Source organism: Spermophilus citellus (genome assembly GCF_964194105.1).
Source record: "Spermophilus citellus genome assembly, chromosome: 3".
In the NCBI taxonomy this organism is placed as follows: domain Eukaryota; kingdom Metazoa; phylum Chordata; class Mammalia; order Rodentia; family Sciuridae; genus Spermophilus; species Spermophilus citellus.
Window position 1 is genome coordinate 1,006,166 of NC_138184.1, and position 24,947 is coordinate 1,031,112.

At 63.9% G+C, this 24,947-nt stretch overlaps 2 protein-coding genes across 14 annotated transcripts; one reads left to right on the forward strand and one right to left on the reverse strand.

The window, feature by feature from the left end:
* On the reverse strand, positions 1-5,748 carry ADAMTSL5 (ADAMTS like 5). Of its 7 annotated transcripts, XM_081286230.1 has the most exons (12): positions 5,610-5,748; positions 4,703-4,805; positions 4,281-4,353; positions 4,080-4,171; positions 3,795-3,855; positions 3,596-3,704; positions 2,204-2,331; positions 1,877-1,988; positions 1,533-1,619; positions 1,287-1,450; positions 869-1,193; positions 1-434 (listed from the first exon to the last, which is right to left on the reverse strand). In XM_081286230.1, exons 2-12 carry the CDS (start codon positions 4,756-4,758, stop codon positions 133-135), a joined length of 1,509 nt encoding a protein of 502 aa, XP_081142356.1. In that variant the 5' UTR covers positions 4,759-4,805; positions 5,610-5,748; the 3' UTR covers positions 1-132. The 7 variants fall into 7 exon arrangements, with proteins under 7 accessions (XP_081142356.1, XP_081142351.1, XP_081142354.1 ...); XM_081286225.1 differs by lacking the exon at positions 5,610-5,748 and having other exon boundaries at positions 4,281-4,477; positions 4,703-4,811; XM_081286228.1 differs by lacking the exon at positions 5,610-5,748 and having other exon boundaries at positions 869-1,181; positions 1,404-1,450; positions 3,795-3,867; positions 4,281-4,477; positions 4,703-4,811.
* Positions 4,821-23,542, forward strand: PLK5 (polo like kinase 5 (inactive)). 7 transcript variants are annotated; one of them, XM_081286218.1, is made up of 15 exons: positions 4,822-5,034; positions 12,962-13,122; positions 15,246-15,347; positions 15,480-15,596; positions 16,270-16,399; positions 16,474-16,561; positions 16,662-16,757; positions 17,266-17,464; positions 18,511-18,637; positions 18,774-18,847; positions 19,169-19,253; positions 19,442-19,519; positions 21,259-21,326; positions 22,202-22,493; positions 23,089-23,542. In XM_081286218.1, the coding sequence occupies exons 3-15, from the start codon at positions 15,279-15,281 to the stop codon at positions 23,418-23,420; spliced, it is 1,755 nt and encodes a 584-aa protein (XP_081142344.1). In that variant the 5' UTR covers positions 4,822-5,034; positions 12,962-13,122; positions 15,246-15,278; the 3' UTR covers positions 23,421-23,542. The 7 variants fall into 7 exon arrangements, with proteins under 7 accessions (XP_081142343.1, XP_081142344.1, XP_081142345.1 ...); XM_081286217.1 differs by lacking the exon at positions 12,962-13,122 and having other exon boundaries at positions 4,821-5,034; XM_081286219.1 differs by lacking the exons at positions 4,822-5,034; positions 12,962-13,122 and adding an exon at positions 6,668-6,852.
* The last annotated feature ends 1,405 nt before the right edge of the window (positions 23,543-24,947 follow it).

Sequence of the window (24,947 nt, forward strand, 5' to 3'; positions counted from 1 at the left end):
GGAATCACACCGCTGCAAGTGGTAGGTATTTCTGAGCTCCCTTGAAGCCAAGGTGAGAGGGGAAGTAGGCGGGGTTTGAGCTTCCTCATGGGGTCCTTCTTGCTGTGTGTGGTGTAGGTCTCCTCCAAGGGTTCAGACAGGACAGCGCCTGGCGACCAGACGGATGCGGCTGTCCTCAGCAGGGCTCCAGGGCCGGGCGTAGCCAGCATGGGGCAGCAGCAGCCTGTCCTGTGTGCCATCAGGGCTGACAAGACGCCGGATAGCCATCAGGTACTCCTGCTGGGGGGCCAGTGGTGGGCAGGGGCAGTGGGCAGGTGCCCACACATACTCTCGAGTCCTCAGTGGCCAGCGGCTCTTGTAAGTGAGCTGTATGTGCACCTCATAGCGGGTCTCCCGGGCCTGGCGGTGGCGGCCCACAACACGGGCCTGGAACACTGTGTGCAGGGTGGGTTGTGAGTCAGCCGGACGCCCACCCCGCACACCCGTCCACATGCCATGGCTGGAAGAGGGGGCTGAGGGTCAAGTGGGGCCTCAGAGAGCCCTGGGGACTGGGGTGGGCTGCGGCTGGGGTCCAGTCAGGTCAGGGATCCATGAAGAGTTAGTGATCCCACCAAGGAGTCAAATTAGGGTCAGAAGGGGCTGGGGCTGGGCTGCTCGCCCAGCATGTGTGAGCCAATGGGTCAAGTCCTCAGCACCACATAAAAATAAAATAAAGGTATGTGTCCACCGACAACTAAAAAATAATTTAAAAAAATTAGGGTCAGAAGAAGCCATCAAGGGTAAGCAGGTCAGGGTCAGAGGTCAGCAGGGAGGAATGGGTCAGGTCAGGTTAATTGGGGGCCGGTGAGCGTTGGGGTAGGGTTCTCACCAAAGTCGCTGCCGCAATAGTGGAGCAGCCGGTGGGCACGACCACGGGTGTCAGGGCAGGGTGGGCAGGGGTCTGTGGGGGGCGGGGCTGTGAGGGGCACAGGCCACACCCCTTGCCTGCCCCACCCTGCCCGCCCCACCTCACCTGGGGCCAGGGTGGGCATCAGAGGTGGGGGAGCAATGGGGGCCCGAGCCTCCACCTCCCGCGGCTGTGGCTGCCGCACTGGCCAGCCCAGGGCCTGTGTCTGCACCTGGAAGGGCCCGTAGCGCTCTCGAGGGAGCCAGAACTCAAACTGGATGCCGGGGTTGGGCTCCTGCAGGAGGATCTGGAGTGGGGCACGCAGGGCAGGGAGCTGCCCTTAGGCCCCGAAGCCCAGGCTCCTCCTGAGAGCCAGCCTCCCGCTCCGCCCTGCGCGCACCTGCAAGAGCAGGTCTTGGGAGGTGGGCCCTACTGCGTGCAGTGTCTCCTGCGGCGCTGCGGCACGGGCGTAGACCACGCGGGTGCCCGCAGCCTCGTAGGTCCCGGGCGGACTGACCTCCCAGTTCCCGTTGAGCACGTAGCGCCCATCGACCCCCATCAGCGCTGCAAGGAAAGAGTCGACCAGGCTCCCGGGGTCCGGCCCCACCGTCTCGGGGACCCCGTCCCCTCCCGGGCCCTGCGGTACCCAGGTGGTTGCGACTCCGGTGCGCCACGCGGATGTGTCTGGCGCCCTCGGGGATCAGGGTCACGTTCCAGTACCCGGCGAAGGCACCTGGGCGGGAGGGTAGGGGTGCGGGGTGGGTGCGGTGCGCGGCGACTCCAGGGTTAAGGGAGCGCGGCGCGCAGTCGGGGGGCGGGGGCGGGGTTAGCGCTCCAGTGCTCCAAGAGGGTGGGACAGTCTGCCTCCGGCCAATCAGGATGACGGGCCAGAGGGGCTGGGCCACAGACTGCCCAATAGGAGCGGGACCACACGACGCCTTAAAGGGCCCGCGCCCGCCAGGGCACCGGGAGGACGGGGAGGGCGGTCACCAGCGTCACGGAACACGCGCTGCACGAAGAGGCAAGAGTCGTTGGCGCCGCCACAGCGGCCGCAGCGGTCCTCGAGGGCTCCGGAGCCCAGCACCCCATCACAGCCGGCGCTCTGCGGGGTGCGGAGGGGAGCCGTCACCGGGAAGGGGCGGGGCGGAGGGGCGGGGCCGAGCGGGAAGGCGGGGTGGAGCCTGGTGAGGGACGGGCCTGAGGCAGCCCGGACAGGGCCCGGGGCGGGGCCTTGGGGCAAAAGGGCGGAGCCTCGGACCGGATATAGGGGCGGGGGTGGGGCTGAGAGGAGGTAGGCGGGGCCAGGCGAATCCTTACCAGGCAGCGACCAGCCACGCAGAGGCCTGGCGCACCTGGGCTGCAGGGGGTGCCGTCCAGGACACGGCCAAAGCTGTGATAGAAGGCATGTCCCTCCGCCAGGCAGTTGAGATCGCACTGGTTGGGTGCTGGGGGCAGAAGTGAGTGGGACAGTGACCTCCATCGGACTTCCAGTCCCCCTGACTGGAGCTCCATCCGGCAATCATATGAGCAGATGAGGACCAGAGATTCAACCAAAGCCACATAGGAAGCTGCAGCAGAGCCTGGACTGGACCAAAGGCCACCTGGGGCTCCCCCAGGGTGCACTGATTCATTCATGAGTGGTCTCAACATCAGGGGTCCATTTGTACTGTCCATCAGTACCTTCCTTCCTTCCACAAGCACTCACTGAGCACCTACTGCTTTCCAGACACCTGTGGGTTCTGAGATACAGCACCAGGCAGAACTCAGTCTGCACTGGGGCCCTGCATCCAGCAGGTGACCAATTAAGTGTCTGTCCAGTACTAAGTCACGTGTAGCCTGGGTGTGTCCCTGCACTCCTGGCCTCAGTTTCCCCTCTGCCTAACAGCATGGTGAAATGGGCTGTCCCATCACACCCACAAACACACAATCCTGCCGGGAGCGGGGATGCACACCTGTCATCCCAGGGGCTCAGGAGGCTGGGGCAGGAGGATTGAGTTCAAAGCAGCCTCAGCAATTTAGTGAGGCCCTAAGCAACTCAGCGAGACCCTGTCTCTAAATGAAATATACATATAAAAGAGCTGGGGATGTGGCTTGGTGTTAAGTGCCCCTGGGTCCAATCCATGGTACCAACAAACACACAGTCCTGATCCCTGCCCAGGCTCCCTCTCCCTCTCACCCGTCTGAGCCTGGCTGGCAGACCCTGCCTGGAACAGATTTCCACCCGGCCGGGGTAGGGCACTGTGTGTGTGGGAACATGGCAGGGTCCTCCAGCTCTTGGTGGGGGTGGGGAGCAGGGAGAAGAGAAAGAAAATCAGCCCATGAGGGCTGCACCTTCTCCCTCCTAGGCCTTCCTGTGTCCTGCCCCTGTGGAGGCTGAAGCTGCCTGTCTCCCTGGAGGGAGTCTGGAGGCGTGCTGCCCCGGGCACAGTTATATAACCCACTATTTTCAGCTCGATGCAGCAACGTTTCCTGTGACTGCGATGAGTGTGAGTAGTACCGCCAGCCTCTGCAAATCTGGCACTTGACCCTGTGCAGAACGGATCTGCTCTCCAGTGCTGCTTCCCACTTCACTTTGCCAACTCCTAGGTAGTCCTCAAAGCCCCAACACTAATGCCCCTTCTCTGTGCAACCCTTCAAGTTCCTCTCTGGCTGTCAGCCATGAGTCGTTCACTCTGGACCCCCCTAACCACAGGAGGCCAGGCTACTCACCGCCATGGAAAGGGATCCATTGATAGGTTTTCTGGGTGCCCAGGACAGGGTGGCCATTGTAGAGGGCACACTGTAGGTTTCGGAATGGCACAGCCCCTGGGGGACAGTCCTGGGAGCAAAGATGGGGGTCAGCCCCCAGGGAGCCCAGTAGCAGGGCTGTCTGGGAAGCAAGAGGGCTTCTGGGCAGCTCCGAACTCACCGGCAACTGGCAAACGCGGTACTCGTGGCCGCTCTCCCAGCACGGGTCCTCCCCGGGAAGCCTGCGGACGGGCCTGCGTGTGGTCAGAGCCCAGGGACCCACCCCGGCCAGGCCTGCGCACCCCCAGCAACCCCACCCGCATTCCAGCGGGATCAGCAGGATTAAAGGGCACAGCATGCGTAGGCAGGTCCTGGGCGCGGCCAGGGGCTGGGCGCAGGGCTGGGCCAGCGGGTAGGAGGGGCGGGCCAGGGACCCCGGCACTGCCAGTCAGTGGCTCCCGCTCACCGGATGCAGCGCCTGCTGCGCACTGAGACGCCCCGCCCACAGGAGCTGGAGCAGCGGCTCCAGGACCCCCAGGGCGTCCACTCCCCCGGACCCTACTTGGGGAGAGAGAAGCCGGTCAGCCTGGAGGAGAATTGGTGAACCCACGCCGCTGGCCATGTCCCCATTCCTGTCCGGCCCTGGACTCTACTGCCCGCCCCTTACCTGAGCGCTGCTCCCTAAAACACAGTTCAGGAGGGTCCACAGCACGAGCAGAAGGCTCTGGAAGGGTCGGGGTCTCGGGGGGCAGAGGGTGCCTAGGCAGCGGGTGCCAGCTAGACCGACGCTGAACCCCATCTCCGCCTTGGCTGGCTGTGTGATCTCACACAGTAATCAGACCTCTCTGAGCCCCCTTTTTGTCTCTGAAAAAAATGAGGCGATAATAGGGTTTTGAGGGATGGGTTGGATCAAGTAGGCTCCAGAGGTGGGTGCTCAAAACTATCTGCTATTGTTATTGAATGTGTATTATAATGCACACAGTAGGTGCCTAATTAATGTTTAGTGAGTGAAGGAGTCATTCCAAGGAGAGTGCACTATGGCTCCCGGGCTGGGGCGCCCCCCACTCTCCACCTCATCATTGCTTCTACCTTCCTGTGTGGCCAGGGGCCCGCCACTCCGCTGCCCCAGGCCTCAGCTTCCCCATCTGTGCCGTGGGGACCACCTGGATTCAGTCCATGATTCTGTGAGACCCTGCAGAGGGTGCGGGGTGGGGCTGGTCAGGAGCCCGGCCCAGGCTCAGGGTCCCGTCCCCCCGCCCCCTCCCAGCTCCTAGACCCAGCAGCAGCGTGGACCTCCTGCTGGCTGGGGCAGGGACAGGGAGCCGTGACCTGGCCCAAGGCCATCTCTCCCAAGGGGGCGGAGCCTCTTGCTGCCCACTCCCCTGGAGATCATGGCCTGCAGGAGGAGGGAGGCCAGACAGGTGAGCCTCAGCTCCCAGATGGGGAAGGTCACCTCCGTGCCGTCAGTCCCCAGTCCCCTGGTGCTGACACTGGGCCTGGGGACCCTGAGGTGACTGCAGAGGTGAGGACCTAGGGCAGCCGCAGCCTGCTCCAGGGCAGGGCCTGCGGCCCTCTGGGTGGAGTAGCAGCTGATTCTTGTCCTCTGTGGCTCAGGAGAGGAGGCTGCCTGGACCTTAGAGCTAAGCTGGGGACAGGGGCTTGACCTCCTGACAACACCCCACTGACTCGAACCCGGGGTGGGGTCTAGGTGATGGAAAATGGGGGCCGCAGAGACAACCTTCCCCCTCTCCGACCCCCATTCCCAAGGCTCCTCTCGGGCTGTTTTGGCTGCTCACTACTGGCACAGTGATCTGGGGCAAGATCACTGTGGGCCTCAGTTTCCCTGAGAATGAGGGACCACAGAGCTCATGCGCACCCGTGGATTATTGCCCTCACAACCCGGTCCCCCGAGTCCCACGGGGCCAGGGAAGGGGAGGAGTAGACCTCATTGCTGGCGTTGGGCCCGGATAGTGGGAGGATAGGAAGAGGGACTTACCGGCTGCATAGAGCCCAAGCGGCGTGTCCAGGTTTCCCGGGCGGCCCCAGGGCGAGCGGAAGCGGCGGGGCCCGAGGTGCGGGTGGGGGGAGCTCCGGGGGCCCCTCCCACCGGGGCCTCCCGCGGCGCGCCCAGGCCGGGGTCGGGACGGGTGGCGGCTCCGTGCGCCCCCGCGCGGCCAGCGCGCGCCTGGACGCGGATCTGCGGCAGGGGACTGACTGCCCGAGGGAGCCCGGGTCCCGCAGAGCCGCGGCCTGGTGTCCTGGCGCCAGGGTGGGGTGACCTTGGAAAGCCCAGACTGACCGCTCCCACCCCACACCCGGGACTGCTATTCTGGGCTTCGCGATCAGGGCCCGAGAATGTGCCCAACCGAGGTCGCCTAGCCCTGGGTCCGGAGGCCGGGCGCTGCCCCCTCCTGCCGACGCCGGGATTGCGCCCCGCGGGGTCTTCTCCCCTTCTTGGCCCCCGCGGCCGCCTGCGCAGTGCTGGGGACCCTCCACGCCGGGCTCCCGCGGTCCCGGGGCGCCCCAGCCAGGGCCCCTCTCGCGGGGAAGCGCGGTGGCCCGGCCCCGGGGGCGGAGAGACCCTCCCAGCGCGCATTCCCGGGCGCTGCTGTCACCGCGCGCCCCACCCGCCTCCAGCCCGCCCAGCCCGTCCCCGGCTGCCAGCCGCGGCTTCCGAGCCAGACCCGGGTCCAAGAGGTCCCTCGGGCCCCGGCGCTGGCCGCACCGTCTCCGACCTCAGTTTCCCCATCGCGGCAATGGGGCCGACAGGGGTCAGCGCCCAGAACGGGCAGCCGGACCTCAGCTTTGGGCGCGGACGGGCGGTGACTGGGACGCCGCGGGGTCTGTGTACCGCCCCCGCCCCGCAGGGACAGCGCGGACCGCCCGGCTCTGCAGCCAGCCCCACAGCTCCCCGCCACACCCGCGGCGCCCCCTGGCGGGCGGCCCGAGGGGCTGTCCTGACCCCTGGGCTCAACCGGGCTCGCCTGAGTGTCCTCTCCTCCAGGCCCCCATCAGTAGGGGCTGACGAGGCTGGGGCCACGGAGCGGCGCTGGTCCTGCGGTCTACCCTCCATCCTCGAGCACCTCAGAACAGTTACACTGCCATGTATTAAGCACCACCCGTGTGCAGCCGGCTCGAACACCTGGCCCATCACAGGCCCATGGGGGCAGCAGCTGCTGGGAAGGCATGACCCCGACTTCTGATCCCACCCTTGGAGGAAGGAGCCCAGGCTCCAGCAGGTGGGGGAGGGGTCAGGAAGGCTCTTGCTGAGGAGGCCTAGCCACAGAGAGGTCAGAGGAAAGGACTCAGAGGCCCTGGGCCAAGGGAATGAGGACAGGGTCTGCCCAGTGGCCTGGGGCTACAGGAGGCTGCCCTGATTTGGGCGGCCAGGGCCTGGGCAGGTGGTGCCAGCCCTGCTTGGGAGTTGCCAGCAGGTCCACCTGAGGCCAGGTAGAGTAGGGAGCTCAGCCTGAGGGACGGGGAGCCCCAGGGTGAGCCTTGGGGTGGGGCTCTGCAGTGGGGTCCCCGGGTCCTGGTGCTCAGGGGCCTGAGTGACAGAGGCTGGGGGGGGAGGAGAATGGCCACAGCTCAGGTCCCTGAGGCCACAGCCCGGGGCTTCTGAGGGGCAGGTGCCAGGCCAATGAGAGGAGGGCAGAGGATGGACCGGACCAGCACCAGAGCAGGCCAGCGGTGACCTTGAGGGACATGGGACATTGGGCCTGATGCAGAGGTCCAGAGAGGAGGGGAGAGAAAGCAGGACCGGGAGAGTGGGAGCCCCAGGCCTGGGGTGGGGGCTCGGGAGTAAGTGAGGCCCTGGGCAGTTAGTAGGCAGCGGGACGCCCCAGAGGCTCCCTGATCATGGAGGCCAGTCCACTGCAGCTGCCTGGGGAGGCCTGGGCTGTGGGGTCGGCCGGGCTGCCCCTCTGGCCCAAGGTCCTCTGCCCCTGGCTCCTCTCTGTCTGGGCAGCAGATTCCCCAGGAGGCTCAGAGCTGGGCTTTGCACCAGGCGCAGGTGCAGAGGCAGCTTCTGGGCTCAGCAGTGTCCCAGCAGGGGGCTGGGGCTGGGGCTGGCCGTTGGGCGAGGGGGGGTATCCCAGCAGGCTCCTCCCAGCCTGCCTGGCCCCGCCCCTGCCTGGACCCCAGCTCAGGACTCCCGGTGAGCCCAGCTGGGACCTGCTCCTTGGGGCAGGGTCAGGACAGGACAGGGATCAGGCTGCTGGGCTCAAGTCCCAACCATGTGGCTCAGCTGGGCTCTGCTGCCTCTGTGGTCTCGCGGCCTTGGGGCTTAAGAGCCTCAGGCCTCTAGTTAAACGCACGACTTTGTGTACTTGAAATGTGTCCGGAGTGTGGATTTTATAGTGGACGTTCTGACCCTGGGCGTGGCCCGGTGGTTAGTGCTCCTCTCCCTGGTGGGGCCCTGGGTTCATCCCAACACTGCTACACAGATCAACAACAGCAGAGGGACCCGGGCAACTTTGGGAGGTGACAGGCGCGTGCAGGACCTGGGTGGTGCCGGTGGCCACTGGGGTCCTGCTCCAGGGCACTGTCCCTCAGTGTACCAGAACAACGTGCTGTTAAAAGCAACTTCCGTTCTCCCAGAGAAAGGCCCTGGAGATCTTGGGGTCTCTCCGTGGCCTCCCTGTGCCCCTACAACACTCCATGGTCTCCCACGTCCGGGGGCCTGACTACCGGGTCCTGGGACACTTTGACCTCCTGAGCAGACTGGGGGGCCCGACTCTGTACAGAACCAGGTCCCCCTGGGTGCAGAGGTGCCTGCCTGGTGTCCCCTGACTTAGGAGGCTGAGGCAGTTCCAGCAAGTTCCAGGTGGGCGGCTCCTCCCAGCCTGCAGCAGTTCTGCTCGATTCCCACCCAGAGGTCGGCCCCCACGCGCACAGCAGTGCCATCTCGCAGCCCAAGGTGCACCCCAGGTGAAGGCACACACCTGGCCCACAGCCACCCAGAGCGCTCGGCCAGGGCAGGAGTGAGGGGACACAGAGCAGCGTGGACGGACCTGAGGACCTGGTGCTCAGTGAGAACCAGACGCACAATGCCACAGCGTGTGACCCAGCGACAGGGGCGTCCAGAGACCGGCGTGGGCCTGGGGGGCGGGGGCGGGGGCAGGGGGACTGCGAGTGGGTCGGGTGGCTCTGGGGTGGTGGAATGCTCTGAGGGTGCCATGGCTGCACAGCACGTGGGGGTCTTGCGTGTGGTAGTGAGTGGGGGTTATGTGCTCAGGGTCCTGAGTTCCTCTGGGGACCCCGACAGGACCCAGGGATGAGAGAGCGGGTGTGGGAGATGGTCTCCCCTGGTGGTGCCCAGCCCTGGGCCAGGCCCCCAGGAGGCCGGAAAGCTGAGGCGCCCTACAGTTTGGGGTGCTGGGGACAGTGGGAAGCTTTACAAAGTTCCTAAAAACCAGCGAGTGGCTGAAGGCACACGGTGATGGCATTCACGAGGGAGGAGAGCTGTCCCCTGGTGGACCCAGGGCGTGCCAGGAGGAGGTGCCGAGCCCCAGGGCACCCTGGGTCGTGGGACCCTGAGTACTACTTTTTTGGATTTTTTGGAACCATCTCCCAGTTCTCCCTTTTAAGTAGAAGGTTTATTTGGGAATGATTTTAGATTCCCAGGGAGTTTGCCAAGATACTCCAGGGTCCCCGTGTACCCTCAGTGGGCAGACGATGACGCCTCCACCCCAGAGGCACTCACGTCCCGATCCCCGGAACCTGAGGCCACGGGGGTCACCCAGGGTCACCACAGGGTCCTCCTGAGAGGAGGCAGGAGGGTCAGGAGCAGAGGGCTGGAGGATGCTCTGCTGCTGGCCCAGGAGCCGGAGGAGGGGACGGGCCTCTCCCTGCCACACCTGGGCCCGGGACGGTAAGATAAAAAACGGGGGCTGTTTCCGTAGTCAGCAGATCTGGTGTGGCCCAGGTCATCTGGATTGTGACCCTTTGTCGTGACAACCACGGGAAATGAGCCTGATCTGTCCCCACCAAGGCGCCGGGCTGACCGGCCACAGCCGTGACCACCATCAGCGTCGTCTAAACCAGCACTTTATGTGGGTTTCACCAGTCTTTTTTTTTTTTTCTCCAATGAATGTCCTTTCTCTGTCCCAGGGTCCCTTATGACATTGGGCTCTTTCTCTGGTAATTAGTAGAAAGACCCACCTGGATGGAAAACGGATTATTCCTGTGGGAATTTGGCCAATTCCGATGCCCACGCAGCACCCTGAATACAGCCAGAGTCCATCAATGTCCCTGAACGGAGGGGGATGCTGCCACAGGGAGGGTGTCCCTCTGCAGGAGCCGGGCCTGCTGGGACATGGCAGGGCCCAGGTCAGACCGAGGATCTGCTGCTGGAGCTCCCAACCTGGTGGACAGAAACCAAAGCAGCAGAGAAATAGGGCACATTTCAGGTTACAATGGAGCCCAGACGTCTATCAGGGCAAGAGAATGATGTGGTGGCCACTTGGGCAAAGGTGGCCCCTGCCTGCTGGGTCCTAAAACGCGACAAGGCAGACATGTGGGGGTGGAGGAGCACGTGCAAAGGCTCTGCAGGAGAATGAGGTTGGTGTGGGTGGGAGGACCAACAGGGAGGTGGGTGGGAGGACATGAGGGCCACTCTGTCCCCCCAAGCAGGCACTGCAGCATAGCCCTCCTGCACCAGCTTCTCAGCAATGGAGCCGTGCCCAGGACAGTTCACATCACTGGGGAAGCCCAGCCCATGCGGGCAGCAGCCGGTGGACCTGTCTGCCTCTGTCCCCGGCCGTCAGTTCTCCAGGGTCCCCGGTGTGTCTGGGCCTCGGGGACCCACCGTGGTGACCAGGTCCTCCTCTGCTCTCCGGCTGATTCTCTGCACCCTGGCTTCAGGCTCTGCCGTGGGAGACTGAGACGGGGAGGGTCACCACAGCTGGCTTCAGGCTTGCTCCAGTCAAAATGAAGATGCTTGGGCACCACCGTTGCCGAGGCCACCCCTGGACAGTGTGGGGGGTGAAGGGAGAGGAAGGGAGGCTCCCGGAGGACTGGAAGATCTAGAGCCAGAGTGGGGAAGAGCAGAAGGGGGGGTCCTGGGGGTCCAGAAGCCGCAGCGAGTCCAGGCGCCCGCTCCAGGCCACGCGGGCCTGGTCCCTGCAACACGGGCTGGGTTCCGGAGCCTGGTGCAGGTGGGGCCCCTCCTGCCTCCTCTGCCACTGGGGCTGCTGGTCCCCAGGGACGTTCCTGGTGGGGCTGAGGGCTCACGAGTCCAGGCAGGTGGGACTCCAGGACACAAAATGGGACCGGATCTGGGCTGAGTCACGTCCCTGGGCGCCATGTCCCCAGATGCTCTCACCCTGGCAGCTTCCAGCAGGAGGGGGCTGGGAGGCTGGTTCCTGGTGGCCCGACCCCGTGCCAGCCCCGTGATCGGGCCAGAGGCCTCTGGGAGTCTGGCTCCCTGCCTGCTCAGGGCCCCTCCACCTGCCGCAGGTATTTTGAGAAAAGCTTCCGGGAGCTTCTCCTGAGAAATCTGCTGAGTCTGAAGAGTCATCTCAGGGCAGCGGGAGCAGAGATTGGGGGGGACCTGGGCGTGCCTCCTGGATGGGTGCACAGGGTGGGCGCCAGGCAGGGCTCTGCACCCACCCCCTTGGCAGCGGGATCCCGGGGTGGGGATGCAGGCTCGGGCAGCCCGAGGCCACTTGGCCCCTAACAGCGGCCCACACGCTGGGCCTGCTCGCTCCTCTGTACAGTGAGGGTGCAGGAAGCCCCCCAGCTGGGCGCTGAGGGACACAAAATATCTCTTTTTCATTTTTTTATTGTGGCAAAAAATACATAACACAAAATGCACCGTCCTCACCTTCGTTAGTGCAAGTTTCAGAGGCATGAAGCCCGATCCCAGGGCTGAGCAGCTGTCCCCACCACCATCTCTAGAACTTTCCATCTTCCCACCCTAAAGCTCCTGTCCCCTCCCAGCCCTGCTCCCACTGTGCTACTTCCTGTCTCTGTGGGTCTGAGTCCAGGGGCCTCCTGTGGGTGGACCCTGCAGTCTAAGTCCTACCGTGGCTGGCACAGGTCACCGAGCAGTGTGTCTTCAGGGCCATCCACAGGACAGTGTGTGTCGGGGCCTGGCTCCTGTGGGTGGATGAGTGCTTGGCTATAGGGACAGGCCACCTGGGCTGCCCATTCTCCCCGATGGACACTGGGCTGCCCGCACCCTGGCTGGGTGGGGGCTCCACTCTTCATTGTGTGGCTCAGCTCACTGCACTCTCCAGGGTGGGTTTCAAGAAAGGAGTCTGAAGGAGCCAGTTTCCCTCTGGTCCTGACCCTGCGGCCCGTCCTCTCCACTTCCAGGGCCACCCCGGGGCCTGTCCTGACACCACCCTGCTCCCTTTGCTCTGCGGTGGAATAGGAAGGTTCGCGTCGGGAGGAACTTGCACCCGTGAGGCGCACTCTCCCGTGGCGCTGAGCGCATCCAGGGCACGAAGCCGCACAGCCCTCTCCTCGAACTCTAGGACCCACTGCCCGTCCCCCTGGGCCCCAGTGTCTGCGAGAGGCCCTGGGCAGGGCCAAGGCTGTGCTGGGGATTCCTCCCAGGGGCCCCCACCAGGCAAGGGTGGGCAGGGAGTCCACCAGGACTAGGACAGCTGTCAAGGAGGTGGGGAGGGGGTCCCTGCTCAGAGGGGCCAGGCTGGGACCAGGATAGGTCCCCAGTTCTGAGGCGGAGCCTCAGCCAGAGAACCCCAGAGGCAGCCAGAGGGGAGGGGGGACTGGCCTGGGCCGAGCATCAGCTGACGGGCAGGCTGCGGGGCTCTGGGCCAGGAACGCTTATTTCTTCCCCCAGGAAACTTCTGGATTCCCACCAACTGGGCCTGGAGCAAGGGCTCTGCCTGGCACTGCTCCCTGGGCTGCTGGGGCAGGAGGCCTCAGGGGCAGTGCCGTGGGGCAGGGGCTGGGGACCCACTGCTGCCTGGACTCTGGGCAAGGTCTGGCCCCTTGCAGTGGGTGATCTGGGCTTGCACAAATCTCTCTGAGCTGGGGTTTCTGGTCTGTGTCCCTTGGGGCTAAGAACAGCACCTAACTTAGGGACCAGCCATTTCCCAGACAGGGCCTGGCTGCCTGTGATCCCCACAAAGCCTTCCCATCCCTCTGTGGCACTTGGTTAGATCTCAGACCATCTCCTGGCAGTTCCTTCTACAGTCTAAGCTGCACAAAGGCCCATCTGGGTCTGTCTGGGGCAGCAAGGCCTGCACATAGTAGGTGCTTAGCACCTACTGGGTTATCTCAGTGGAGGGGGGCGGAGGGAAGGAAACGCCTCAGGGTTCCAGTGACGTGATGGCTCAGACCCACGTGCCCCTGAGCTACACTGCTTCTCCCTGGCAGGGAACCTGGGCTCCCGGGCGCAGCCAGCTGGTCCTCAGTGGGCCTTGAGTCCTCCGCCCTGGCACTGAGACTGGGACCCTGCAAAGGTAGCTGCACCTTGCTCCATCAAACATATCGGGTCCTTGGGTCCCTCACTCCCTGGACCTCATTGGACACACCAGGTGAGTGGGCGGCCATTCAGAGTGCATCTCTTATCCCCCTGGAGTGGCCAGGCTGCTTCTGAAATCTGGTCTCTGGAAAATTCCAAGGCCTGGTTCCAGCCACAGGGAGCCCTGCTAACCCCTCCCCACTGTGTGTTACATAACATTTGGGGATTAATACCAAGGAGTCCCAGGCAGCTGCCCGGGTCCATGGCCACTGCTCCCTCGTGGCCCGCCAAGTGGCCTGAGCACCCTGGGGCTCTGGGTGTTCACCCGGAAAGCCACAGCGGGCCCTGGCAGAGGCTGTGAGGGGAAGTGGTGGTGCCCAGGAAAGGCCAGCCGCCAAGGCTGGGGCCTGGTCTGCCACCGACTCACCTTCCCCTTGCCATCCCAGAGACACCCGGCTAGGCTGCCCAGGACACAGGGTCTGCTCACGTCCTCCTCAGTGCTGAATCTCCCTCCTAGGTGTATCCTCCCTGTTCTCAGAACCCCAGTCCTGCCTCCTTCGTCCCCCTACTGGGTCTCACTCCCCCTGCCCACCAGCCTTGGAGACACTGGGCTTCTCTTCCGCTCTTAATCCTGTTGTGACTCCCCAGTGCCCCAAGCCATCAAGCCAGTGTGCGCCTGGGGACCACAATCAGACTCATGGCTAAGCACTCCATGGCAGCCCGCACGTGGCAGCCGTCTTCCCTGGGAGGCCTCCAGCCTCAGCTTCAGCTTCCTGCGGGGGGGGGGGGGGTAGGAAATGGACACTGTGACAGTTCCCAGGACGCCAGGAGGTGCAGGGCTGGAAGAACAAAAGGGTCCAGGCAGCGCTTGGCTCCCACTCGCGCACAGGGCGCGGGCGCTGCCCTGGTGGCAGGAACTTCCCCAGCCCCTGCGGCCCGGCATCTGCCGCCCACGGGTGGCGCGGCTGGGAGCGCCTGGCCCCGCCCCGGCCCCCATCCGCCGATAAAAGGAGCCCCGACTGCGCGCGGGCCGGAGCGCGGCGCGGGCTGGTGCCAGCTGGCTGTGCAGCGCCGGAGCATGGAGCCCGGGCCGAGGCGGCGGCGCCGGAGCCACCAGCCGGTGGCAGCCTTCTTGCGCGACCCCAGCTCCGGGCGCGTCTACCGGCGCGGGAAGCTGATCGGCAAGGTGGGGGCCGGGGCACCCGGAGTCCGCCGCGAGGGGCCGGGCTCGGGGTCCTGGCGGGGGCGAGGCAGGGTGGGGAGAGCGCGCGCGATCGCTGGGGCAAGGTGTGCGGCGCGGCTTGTGGCTCCTGAGCCCAGCTTTTGTCTCTGCGTGTGGCTCGCATCCGTGCGAGTTTGGGGTCCTGAGCGGAGCTTGCATGGGTTGGGCATCTGGGGCTTGGTGCACCTCTGGGGCTTGGAGTGCGGATCCTGTGGCGGGAACCCGTACTCAGCGTGCGTCTGGGGTGTGCGTCTGGTGCCTTTTGTAGGTCTGTGACTGTGCTGCACTTCTCGGTGCTCCTGGGTCTGCGTGGTTCTTCTCCCGCTGTGCGTTTGTGCGCCCAGGTCGTTTGGGTCCATGCATTGGTTTGTGTGAGTCGGGGTGTTGAGTTGGGTGCTCCTGTGTTGTGTCCAGTGTGGTGCATTAGGTGTTGTGTAGGGATGCTGTGTGTCCAGCTACTGTGTTGTGTTCTGTGGGTTGTAGGCGTCTAGGTCTGGATGTGTCTGTGGATCTGGGTGTTTTGTGCCCCTGTGTGTTGTGTGTCCAGGTACTTTTGTGGTCTGTGGTCTGTGTTGAGGGCTGGCATGTATTGGTCCTGTGTTGTGCTGTGTCTGTGTCTGGGTGCTGGGTCTCTGGTCACTGTTTCTAGGTGTGTGCATGTGCTGGGTGCTGGGTGTGGGGACCAGGTGCTGCACTGTGGTCTGTGGGTCACATGCACCCAGCACTGCGTGCGTGTGCCTGCACCTGTGTGCCTGTCCACGTGTCTTGGGTCCAGCTTTGAGGGTGTGAGCCTTGTGCAATTTGTCTCCAGCATGTGTGTGTATGTGTGTGTGTGTGTGTGTGAAGAGCGCTGGCCACACCTGACCCCAGCAGCCCGGTGCCTCCATGGGCACTGCATTTTCAGAGGTGTGGCCAGCGTGTCCACACGCCCTGTGCACCTGTCCAGTCCAGAGGCTAAGCCCTCTCTCACTCAGGGTGCCTTCAGCCGCTGCTACAAGCTGACAGACATGTCCACCAGCGCTGTGTTTGCCCTTAAGGTGGTGCCGCGGGCCGGGAGGCTTCCCTCCAGAGGGAAGGTGAGCACCTCATCGGCCCTCCAGGGTCCCGCCAGCATCGAGGGCTGCCCTTCCTCCCCAGGGGCAGGGTGATGCTGGTGGCCTGAATCCCCCGGCACCCCTCTGACCGGGGCATGTGGGGACGTCCCACAGGTGGAGCGTGAGATCGCCCTGCACAGCCGCCTGCGGCACCACAACATAGTGGCCTTCCACGGACACTTCGCTGACCGTGACCATGTGTACATGGTGCTGGAGTACTGCAGCCGACAGGTGCTGGGGGAGGGGGAGCCAGAGGGGGAGCCAGCTTCCTGCCCCTCGTCCATCTGTTCCCACCAGTGCCAATGTCATTCGCTGTCCTCGGTCCAATCAACATGCTTCCTGTGCCCATGTATGGCCACCTGTGTCCATCCTTCACTCACCTGTGCCCACCAAGAACCCCCTGTGCCCACCTGTGCCCACCTGTGTTCAGTGCATGCTGTGGTCATCAGGCTCATCTTGTGCTCATGTGTGGCCACGGTGCCCACCTGAACCTAATTGTTTCTACTTGGCCCACTTAAACCCACTCATGCCCACCTGTGCTCACCTGAACTCTTCCTGCACCTAGCTCTGCCCACCTTGGCCCAGCTGAACTTAGTTCAAACTTCACCGACACACAGAAGCCCTCCCTGCCCACTTGAGCACACCTGCACTCACCTGGGTTCACCTCCGACACGGAGCCCTTCTCAAGCTCCTCTGGGCCATCTGGGCCCCTGTGAACTTGCCTGTTCCCACTTCTCGCCGAGCCCTCCCAAGTGCCCATGTGCTCACCTGGGCCCGTCCAGCCGTCCTCTATGCCTGCCTGGGCCAAGTTGGACTTCCCTTTGCCTTCTTGGGCCCCTTGAACTCAATGGCCACCTAACCTGTACCTGCCGGATGCTGTGTGCTGCTTGCTGGCCACCTGCAGTCCTTGGCCCACGTGCTGAAGGCGCGGCAGACCCTGACGGAGCCCGAGGTGCGCTACTACCTGCGGGGCGTGATCTGTGGCCTGCGCTACCTCCATCAGCGGCGCATCGTGCACAGAGACCTGAAGCTCAGTGAGTCCAGGGCTGCAGGGGCGGGAGTGGCAGGGTGTCCTCTCCTCACGCCCCTGCAACCTCCCCACTGGCAGGTAATTTATTCCTTAACAAGAAGATGGAGGTGAAAATCGGAGACCTGGGACTGGCCACCAGGTTGGGGCCAGGGGGCCGCTGCCACAGGTGAGAGTGGGAGACCCTGAGAAGACCCTGTGGGTAGGTGAGGGAGGCCCCAAACCTGGCAAGGGGCCCCAGCCTCCCACCCCCCATCATTCCTTCCCAGGGTGCTCTGCGGGACTCCAAACCTCCTGGCCCCAGAGGTGGTGTCCAGAAAGGGGCACTCCTGCCCATCGGACATCTGGGCCCTGGGCTGCATCATGTGAGTGGGGCAGGGGGCAGGACTGCCCCAGCAGGACCAGGCAATGGGCAGGTGGGAGCATGCACATGGGCAAGGACAGGTGAAGGCAGGTACCGGGGAAGGTTAAGTGGAGAGAGGAGAGTTGTGGAGGTACAGGCACAAGGGGACAGCACCTGTTGTCATGTGAGTGTGCAGGAGTAAGTGGGGCACACCTGCACAGGTACATCTGAGGGAGGAATGAGCGTGCACAGATGTTGAACAGGTGGGTGCAGGTGGGTGGCACAGAAGATCAGGGTGCAGATGCCTGTGCACACGCTGGGGTTGGACAGGTGCTGGCAGGTAGAGCACAAAGTCCCTGAGCAGCGTGCACAGGAGAGGCCGGGGCACGTGGATCAGCTCAGGTCTGGGAGAGTGCACACCGAGTGTCAGAGGAGGGGCCTGAGGTGGGTAGGGATGGCTGGGTGTGCACAGGTTGCTGTGAGCAAACTGAGGACACGGGTGCCTTTGTTTCTGCCCCCACCTGGCCCAGGTACACAGTGCTGACTGGCACCCCACCTTTTGCGGCGGCATCCCTGTCAGAGATGTACCAGAACATCCGTGATGGCCACTATCCAGAGCCTGCCCACCTGTCGCCCAATGCCCGCCGCCTCATTGCCCGCCTCCTGGCACCTGATCCAGCTGAGAGGCCCAACTTGGACCACCTGCTGCAGGACGACTTCTTCACACAGGTGAGGCAGAGATGGGGCACAGGTAAGGCACAGGTGGGCCACAGGTGAAGTACAGGTGGGGCACAGGTGAGGCACAGGTAGGGCACAGATGAGGCACAGATGAGGCACAGGTAGGGCACAGATGAGGCACAGGTGAGGCATAGGTGAGGCCAGGTGGGTCACAGGCAGGGCACAGGCGAGGCACAGGTGGGGCACCGCTGAGGCACAGGGGGGCACAAGTGGAGCACAGGTGAGGCACAGGAGGGCCACAGGTAGGGCACAGATGAGGCACAGTAGGCACAGGTAAAACACAGGTGGGCCACAGGTAGGGCACAGGTGAGGCATAGGTAGGGCACAGGTGAGGCACAGGTGGGGCTCAGGTGAAGCACATGTGGTCCACAGGGCACAGATGAAGCACAGGTGAGGCACAGGTGAAGTACAGGTGGGCCACAGGTAGGGCACAGGTGAGGCACAGGTGAAGCACAGGTAGGGCACAGGTGAGGCACAGGTGAAGCACATGTGGTCCACAGGTAGGGCACAGATGAGGCACAGGTGAAGCACATGTGGTCCACAGGTAGGGCACAGGTGAGGCACAGGTGAAGCACAGGTGGGCCACAGGTAGGGCACAGGTGAGGCACAGGGGGGCACAGGTGACGCAGAGGTGGGGCACAGGTGAGGCACAGGTGGGCCACAGGTAGGGCACAGATGAGGCACAGGTGAGGCACAGATGAGGCACAGGTGAGGCACAGGTGAAGCACAGGTGAAGCACAGGTAGGGCACAGGTAGGGCATAGGTGAGGCACAGGTGGGGCACAGGTGAGGCACAGGTAGGACACAGGTGGTCCACAGGTAGGGCACAGGTGAGGCACAGGTGGGGCACAGGTGGAGAACAGGTGGGAGCTGAGGGTGCTCAGGCCCTGTGCAGGGAGGCCTGGCCCAGGTGAGCCGGGTGCTGGGAGCCGGGCGGCCTGTGGTTAGGTGGAGAGAGGAGGGTTGTGGAGGTGCAGGAACAAGGGGACAGGCGCCTGTCGTTATGTGAGTGCGCTGACCCTCCACCCTGCTCTGAAGGGCTTCACTCCGGAGCGGATGCCCCCCCACTCCCGCCACAGCCCCCCGGTCTTCACCTTCCCACAACCTCTGGGCAGCCTCTTCCGGAAAGTGGGCCAGCTACTGTCGACCCAGTGTGGACCTCCCTGTGAGTGCCTGGCTGCCCACCCCTACCCATGTCCCCAGCACTGGCTCTCGCCTGCCGCGGCTGTCCCACCTGCTGGTGCTGCCCAGGCCTCCCCCTCTGCCAGCTGCGGCTCTGCCAAAGCCTTGTGCTCCCTCAGGCCCCTTCACCTCCAAAGAGGCCTCGGGCCCAGGAGAAGGGCCAGAACCTGACTCCGTGGACTGGGGCAGCGAGGTGAGAGGGCACAGGGGGGCACCGCACCCCTGAAGCTCCTGCCCCACACAGGCTTCCCTGGGCCTCTGGGGACCCCCAGGCCCCTCCATCTGGTCTGACTCACGGGGCCCCTCTGTATCCAGCTCTCCTCCGCCCAGTTCCCCCTGGGACCCACCCCACACCTGGTTCACCCCCTCGTGCTTCTGAGTGCCTACTGTATGCCCTGTGAGCTGCTCCCAGAGGAAGCCATTCCCGTGGGTGCTGAGCAAGGCGGGCAGAGGGAGCTGCTGGGGGTCGGGGCTGGGGGGCCAGGGTCCCTCACCTCTCCCACTTCCTCCAAAGGCCTCCCTGTCTGAGAGAGGGGCTCACTGTCCCCAGGCCCTCGTCCACTTGCTCACACAAGGGACCCTCCGGAGCGACCCAGCAGGTGAGCAGGCCCTTGGCCCTGGTAGTGAGCACCTGCAGGAGGCGCATCCCCAGCCTGGCCACCGCCCCCTCCTGGTCCACACCTGAAACATGGGGAACTGTCCTTCTGGGTTAAAGATGAGACTTTTCCTGGATGTGAGAGTCTGGAGGGGCCCAGCCTGGCTGCCCCCACATGCTCTGACCCCCCAGGGCCACAGGAGAGCCCAGAGACAGAGGTGGCAGCCGCCATCAGGAACCTACAGCTCTGCCTGGACGCTGGCCCTGTGGGTAGGAGCCGCCCCGCCCTGTCTGCCCAGCATTACCTGAGTGTCCAGGGTCCCCCTCCAGGGCCTCCCCATTTCAGGGGCTGAGCTGGGGACCGGGAGGCCTCAGGGTGCGTGACTCCCAGCAAGTCCCTGGGCCTTGGGGTCAGCCGTGTTGGGGAGGGCTCGGGAGCTCTCTCCTCTCAGGGTGGCCACCTCAGCTTCTTACCCAGCCTTGCCCGAGAGCCACGGAGGAGGCCGGGACCGAGGAGGGAACTGTCTTCCAACCTCCGCCAACACCACGCCTGGTCCATCCACCCCACCCCGGGAGATGGGACCCTGTCCTCAGTGTCCCCAAGCCCCAAACCCTGCCTCCCCTCACCCGTCACCCGCCACAGCCTCCCATCTGCCTGGGGAGGACCCAGGTCCAGCCCCAGGTGGCACAGGTCTGTTCCCATCGCCTCTTCCGCTTCCCCAGGCTGAGTACGAGGAAGACCCCTCACTTTAGAGGCTCTAAGCAACCAGAGCCAATTTTTATATTCTTAAGATTTTTAATAAATGGTAGAAAGTGGTTTGAGAAAAGATAAGCAGGAACCTCCCGACCCCTCCCAGGTTGGCTCGCTGCCAGGACGTGGGCGGCTGAGATGCCCACACAGGGCCAGACAGAAGCCGAGTGCCCGCTGTGTCCGTTTAGCTGTCAGTCACCTACTCGAGGGGCCTCGCTGGTTGCCTGGCTGGGCTCCCGCCACCCCTGCCTGGGCCGGAGCAGCCGGCTCCCTCTGTCAGACGCCACCAGTCCCCACTGCCTCTCCGTTCTCTTCCTCTTCTTGTGGAGCTGGGGACTGAACCCAGGGCCTGTGCATGGGGGCGAGCTCTCTGCGGCTGAGCTGTGTCCCGGGGCCTGATCCAGGGTCTGATCCAGGATCCCACGTGGCATTGAGCAATATTTTTTTCAGTTGACAGAAGAATGTATTCACTTGTCTGTTTTTATTTTTGACTGGCACATGGTGACCTGGTGTGCAGATGGACCGGGGCCTCTGCATGCTGGGCAGGCACCTGCGGCCTGGTCACTTTCTCAGCCCCAGGGTGGCATTGCCACACAGCAAAGGAGGGACAGATCGCAGGGACCGGCACATCCCTCCCTCCGTCACTGACCCCCTCTGTATCGAGAACATTCAACCCTCTGCACCCCACGGCGGGAGACCTCCATTTTCAAACGCAAATCCTTTTAACAAAATAAAACCACACTTTCTGGTGCTTCGTCCATTGCGGTGGGGAATCCGTCACTTCCTGAAGCACCTCCTGGCCCCAGATTCTCCCTGTGAGCGGCAGGAATCAGGAGACCTGTCCCTGAACTTGTTTCAGTGTTTTTTATGCTGATTCACTTTGGCACTGGGGGCTGAACCCAGGTGCTCTGCCACTGAGCCACCCCGGCCCTCTTAGTCTTGTATGTTGAAACAGAGTCTTGCTAAGTTGCTGAGGCTGGCCTCAAACTTGCCACCCTCCTCCCTTGGCCTCCCCTGTACTACAATGCCCAGCCACTCTTCAACATCTCCTCTGCGGACTGGCCCTCTGTTAGAGCCCCCAACCCTCTGCCCAGCTCTGTGTGAAGCAGCTGGACTCCGCTCAGGCCCCACCCTGACCCCAGGTCAGCACACCTCATCTTTGTGCTCAGCCACACAGGACCCCCCAGGGGAGCAGCAGCCCCCCCTCTGGGCTCCCAAGTGGGTGGATTATTCCAGCAAGTATGGCTTTGGCTACCAGCTGTCGGATGGGGGCAGTGGAGTCCTGTTTCGGGATGGCACCCACATGGCCCTGCGCCCCCCAGGAAGGTAAGTTCTGGGGTTCCTTTCCCTGGAGACCACCCTCCCGCCTCCCTGAGTGGACTAGTCCTCACTCCTGGCAGGGCTCACTGCCCGGGGTCAGTGCTCAACAAGTGAGCGGGCTGCCTTCTGCAGGAAGCTGACCACGTGGGCAGCCAGGAGGGAGGGGACTCGCAGTCGAGGGGGCGGGAAGAACCCACGAGGTTCAGGGGAGTCATGGGGGCAGGTGTACCAGGCCCCCAGCTGGGGCACACCGCAGCGGAGGCTGGACTGGGGGGAGGGACAGGTCTCCCAGGCCACTGTCAGGCCCGGAGAGGGGGTGGGACAGAAGGCCCCCCAGGCTCTGGGTGCCCCCACTCCCCCCAGCCCCCAGCTCACCCTTCAGCAGGTCTTTCTGGCCCAAGTGACAGAGACCAGCAGGCAGGCGGGGGACCAGCCAGGCAGTCCGTGGACTAACCAGGCAGGCGGGGGACTAGCCAGGCAGGCCGGGGACTGGCCAGGTGGGGGACTAGCCAGGCAGGCGGGGGACTAGCCAGGCAGGCCGGGGACTGGCCAGGTGGGGGACTAGCCAGGCAGGCGGGGGACCAGCAGGCAGGCGGGGGACTAGCCAGGCAGGCAGGGGACTGGCCAGGCGGGGGACTAGCCAGGCAGGCAGGGGACTAGCCAGGCAGGCCGTAGCTGTGGCCGTGGAGGGCGGAGCGCTGTGAGCTGAGGGGCGGTCAGTGGGAGCATCTGGGGTCATGAGGACACTGGAGAGGCCAGGGCTGGGGGGACAGAGTGGCAGGTAGAGCCTTCTTCAGAGTCACCGCTCAGGAGGCTGGGACAGGTGGCACGGCGCCCACAGGCACAGTGCCCAGGACCGAGGCCCCTCCCCTTGCCCACAGCCACATCTGCTACCTGCCGGCGCGGGGGAGGCTGGAGACCTTCGCCCTGAGGGATGTTCCCCGGGCGTTGGGCGCCAAGCTGGCCGTCCTGCGGCTGCTCACCGGCTACATGCAGAGGCGCCTGCGGGAGGTGAGCTGGGGGGCGAGGAGAGGGGCCGGCGCCCTGGCACCCTGTCTGCAGGAGGGGGCCTCGCCTGCCTCCCAGCCGCCCGCCGCGCTGGGCCTCTGCCTGCTGCGCTTCGTGGGGACCTCGCAGGCGCTGCTGCTGCTGTTCAGCGACGGGACCCTGCAGGTGAGCAAGGGGCCAGGTGGGCCAGGGCCTCTCGGCACAGCTTGGGGTCCCAGGAGACCCCAAAAGCGCTGGCTCCTGAGTGTGAAGGGGCTGGGGGGCTGCCCAGGGGTCATCCTCAGTCCCACCACGCACAGTGATGACGTTTAGGGACAGTAGAATGTCATGCTGGGGGATCTTCCTGGGCTCCAGTGCATGTCATGGGAAGCTCATGGGTCCTTGTCCTGAGGACCCTCGGGCAAAGCTCTGGGCAGCTCTGACGGTGCCGCTCCTGATACTGTTCAGTCTCAGGGAGAAAGTGCCCTCTGGTCCCTCGGCGCTGCAGAGCCCAGTGGCAGGCCCCTCTGCACCTCGCTGGCTTCGACAGCCAGAAAAGATGTGCCTGGCTGAGGCCAGGAGACCACACTCCACGAGGGCTGCGGGGCCAGGAGGGGGCCTTGGCAGCTGAGTCCCCAGCTAAGTCTCAGTGTCCCCCTCTCGACTGTAAACTCCGTGGCTTCTGACTTTGGCATTCACCAGGCTGGGGCTCCTCCCAGAAGGCAGGGGCGGGCAGGGGCAGGAGGAGGCCCCCATCTTGACCCTGCTCCTTGCCCCACAGGTCAGCTTCGGTGGGCTGCAGACCCAGCTGGTGCTGAGTGGCGAGGGCCAGGGGCTGCTGCTCACCCACTGGGCACGGGGTCAGCCAGGGGCCTCCTACTCCCTGGGCACCCTGCAGCGCCTCGAGTGTGCCCCGGCTGCCCTGCAGCACCTGCGCCGCACGCTCCACCTGCTGCAGAGCTTATAGCGACCCAGGATCAGAGTGGACCTCCGTGTGACAGGGCTGGGGACCCAGGCTCCGTTCCTGTTCCTGCTGCATCCCCAGAGGGAAGTCGCTGGGAGAGCGGGGGCACACAGGAGGGTGGCAGGGTGGCTTCTCGCCCCATGGCCTGACTGTTCAACCAGATTCCCGTGGGCATCGACTGGGGCTGGGGCTCAGTGGTAGAGCACTTGCCCACCATGGGGAGGCACCGGGTTCGACCCTCAGCACCGCCTAAAATAAATGAATAAGATAACGTCCATCAACGTCTAAAAATATATTGGAAAAAAAAAGCACTGGACTCTGCTGTGTGCCGTCCGCCTCCCTCGGGAGCCTGAGGGGCCTCTAGAGGGGGTGCCCTTTGCGGCACAGACAGCGAGACTTTGCACCAGTGCGGAGATTAGCACCCAAAGTGGCGCCTTGCCTTCCCCAAAACCTGCACTCGGGGACATTTGCTTAATGGACAAGCAGTGGGGACATGGGTGTTGGCACTGGAGAGACAGGGAGCCATGAGGTGTAGAGAGTTTGTCACCAGAGGCCACGAGGGGTGCAGGGTGCCTCCACAGGACACCACACCAGAGGCTCCCTCACCCCAAATGTGGGAGGAGCCTGCAGACACCAGGGTGTGATGGCGGGAGCCCAGGCCACCTCGTCTCTGGATAGCTGTCATTCTCCACCCAGGGTGGGGACACAGAACCCATTCTGGCCTGTGGAAGAAGGGCCACCTGTGACCGTCAGAGACACTGAGGCCCGAGAGGGGCTGGCCTCCAAGGGGAGAGCCAAAGCAAGGACATGTGACCCAGATCCAGGGGCAGGAGGCTGTGCCTCGTGGGGGGCCAGAGTGGGGGTCTGGGGGCTCCGGGTAGCAGATCTGCTCTGGTCACGTGGCCTTGGTCCCCATGGGTGCTTTCAGGCACGATTCTCAGCTTGTGGCTCCTGAGCCGTTCTGGGGTGGCGGCTCAGGTGTTCAGAAGTGGATTCCATGCTGGCCGGGGGACCCAGGCACCAGCCCAGGCCTCAGCTTCGCCATGTGTTTAGGAGGGCTGTGAGCTGCCAGCAGCGTGGTTCCGGATGAAGCTCAGCTCCTGAGGTCCCCATGTTGGCGCCGCCACTCATCATGGGAAAGAGTAACTGACTTATTATGCAGGTGCCACCCTTAAAATGTGTCCCCAAACCCCTATATATATGTACATATAAGAGCCACGATGGAAATGGGCACCCAGGACATTTGTTGATGTCGGGAACTGTTAATGTGTGGACTGTGTGACGTCATAGTCTGTCTTTAAGATGCCCTTCTCTGTCAGAGTAGCTGTTCTCCAGGGGGAGGGCTGACTGCCCCCAGGGGACCCTGGGGGACATCTGGGACACTGGATCCTCATGACTGGGGAGCTCTGCCCTCGGTGGGTGGAAGCTGCTCAGAGCGCCACCTGGACATTGATGCTGGAAGTGTTTATAGACATATATCTTGTTCCTGAAGCACATTTTCTCTGTAATCAAAAAAAAAAAAAAAAAAAAAAGCCATTAAGAGAAAGGAAATCGATGCCCTGGAGCAGCAGCCTGTGCCACAGGGCACCACACGCACCGCAGGAGAGAGGTCCCTGCCAACGTCCCTGGGCCAGGCGCTGCATCCGGGAAGAGAGGTCAGTGGGCACCCTCCGCCA

Excerpts from the sequence above, each read along its gene's own strand:
- PLK5 (XM_081286213.1), top strand. The coding sequence starts at position 14,128 with ATGGAGCCCGGGCCGAGGCGGCGGCGCCGGAGCCACCAGCCGGTGGCA. Across the intron at positions 16,758-17,265 it reads TGGGCCCTGGGCTGCATCAT|GTACACAGTGCTGACTGGCA; the intron begins GTGAGTGGGGCA and ends CACCTGGCCCAG. Across the intron at positions 21,327-22,201 it reads GCCCTGCGCCCCCCAGGAAG|CCACATCTGCTACCTGCCGG; the intron begins GTAAGTTCTGGG and ends CCTTGCCCACAG.
- ADAMTSL5 (XM_081286224.1), bottom strand. The coding sequence starts at position 4,412 with ATGGGGTTCAGCGTCGGTCTAGCTGGCACCCGCTGCCTAGGCACCCTC. Across the intron at positions 1,989-2,203 it reads GCGTGGCTGGTCGCTGCCTG|AGCGCCGGCTGTGATGGGGT; the intron begins GTAAGGATTCGC and ends CGCACCCCGCAG. Across the intron at positions 435-868 it reads CTATTGCGGCAGCGACTTTG|TGTTCCAGGCCCGTGTTGTG; the intron begins GTGAGAACCCTA and ends CCCTGCACACAG.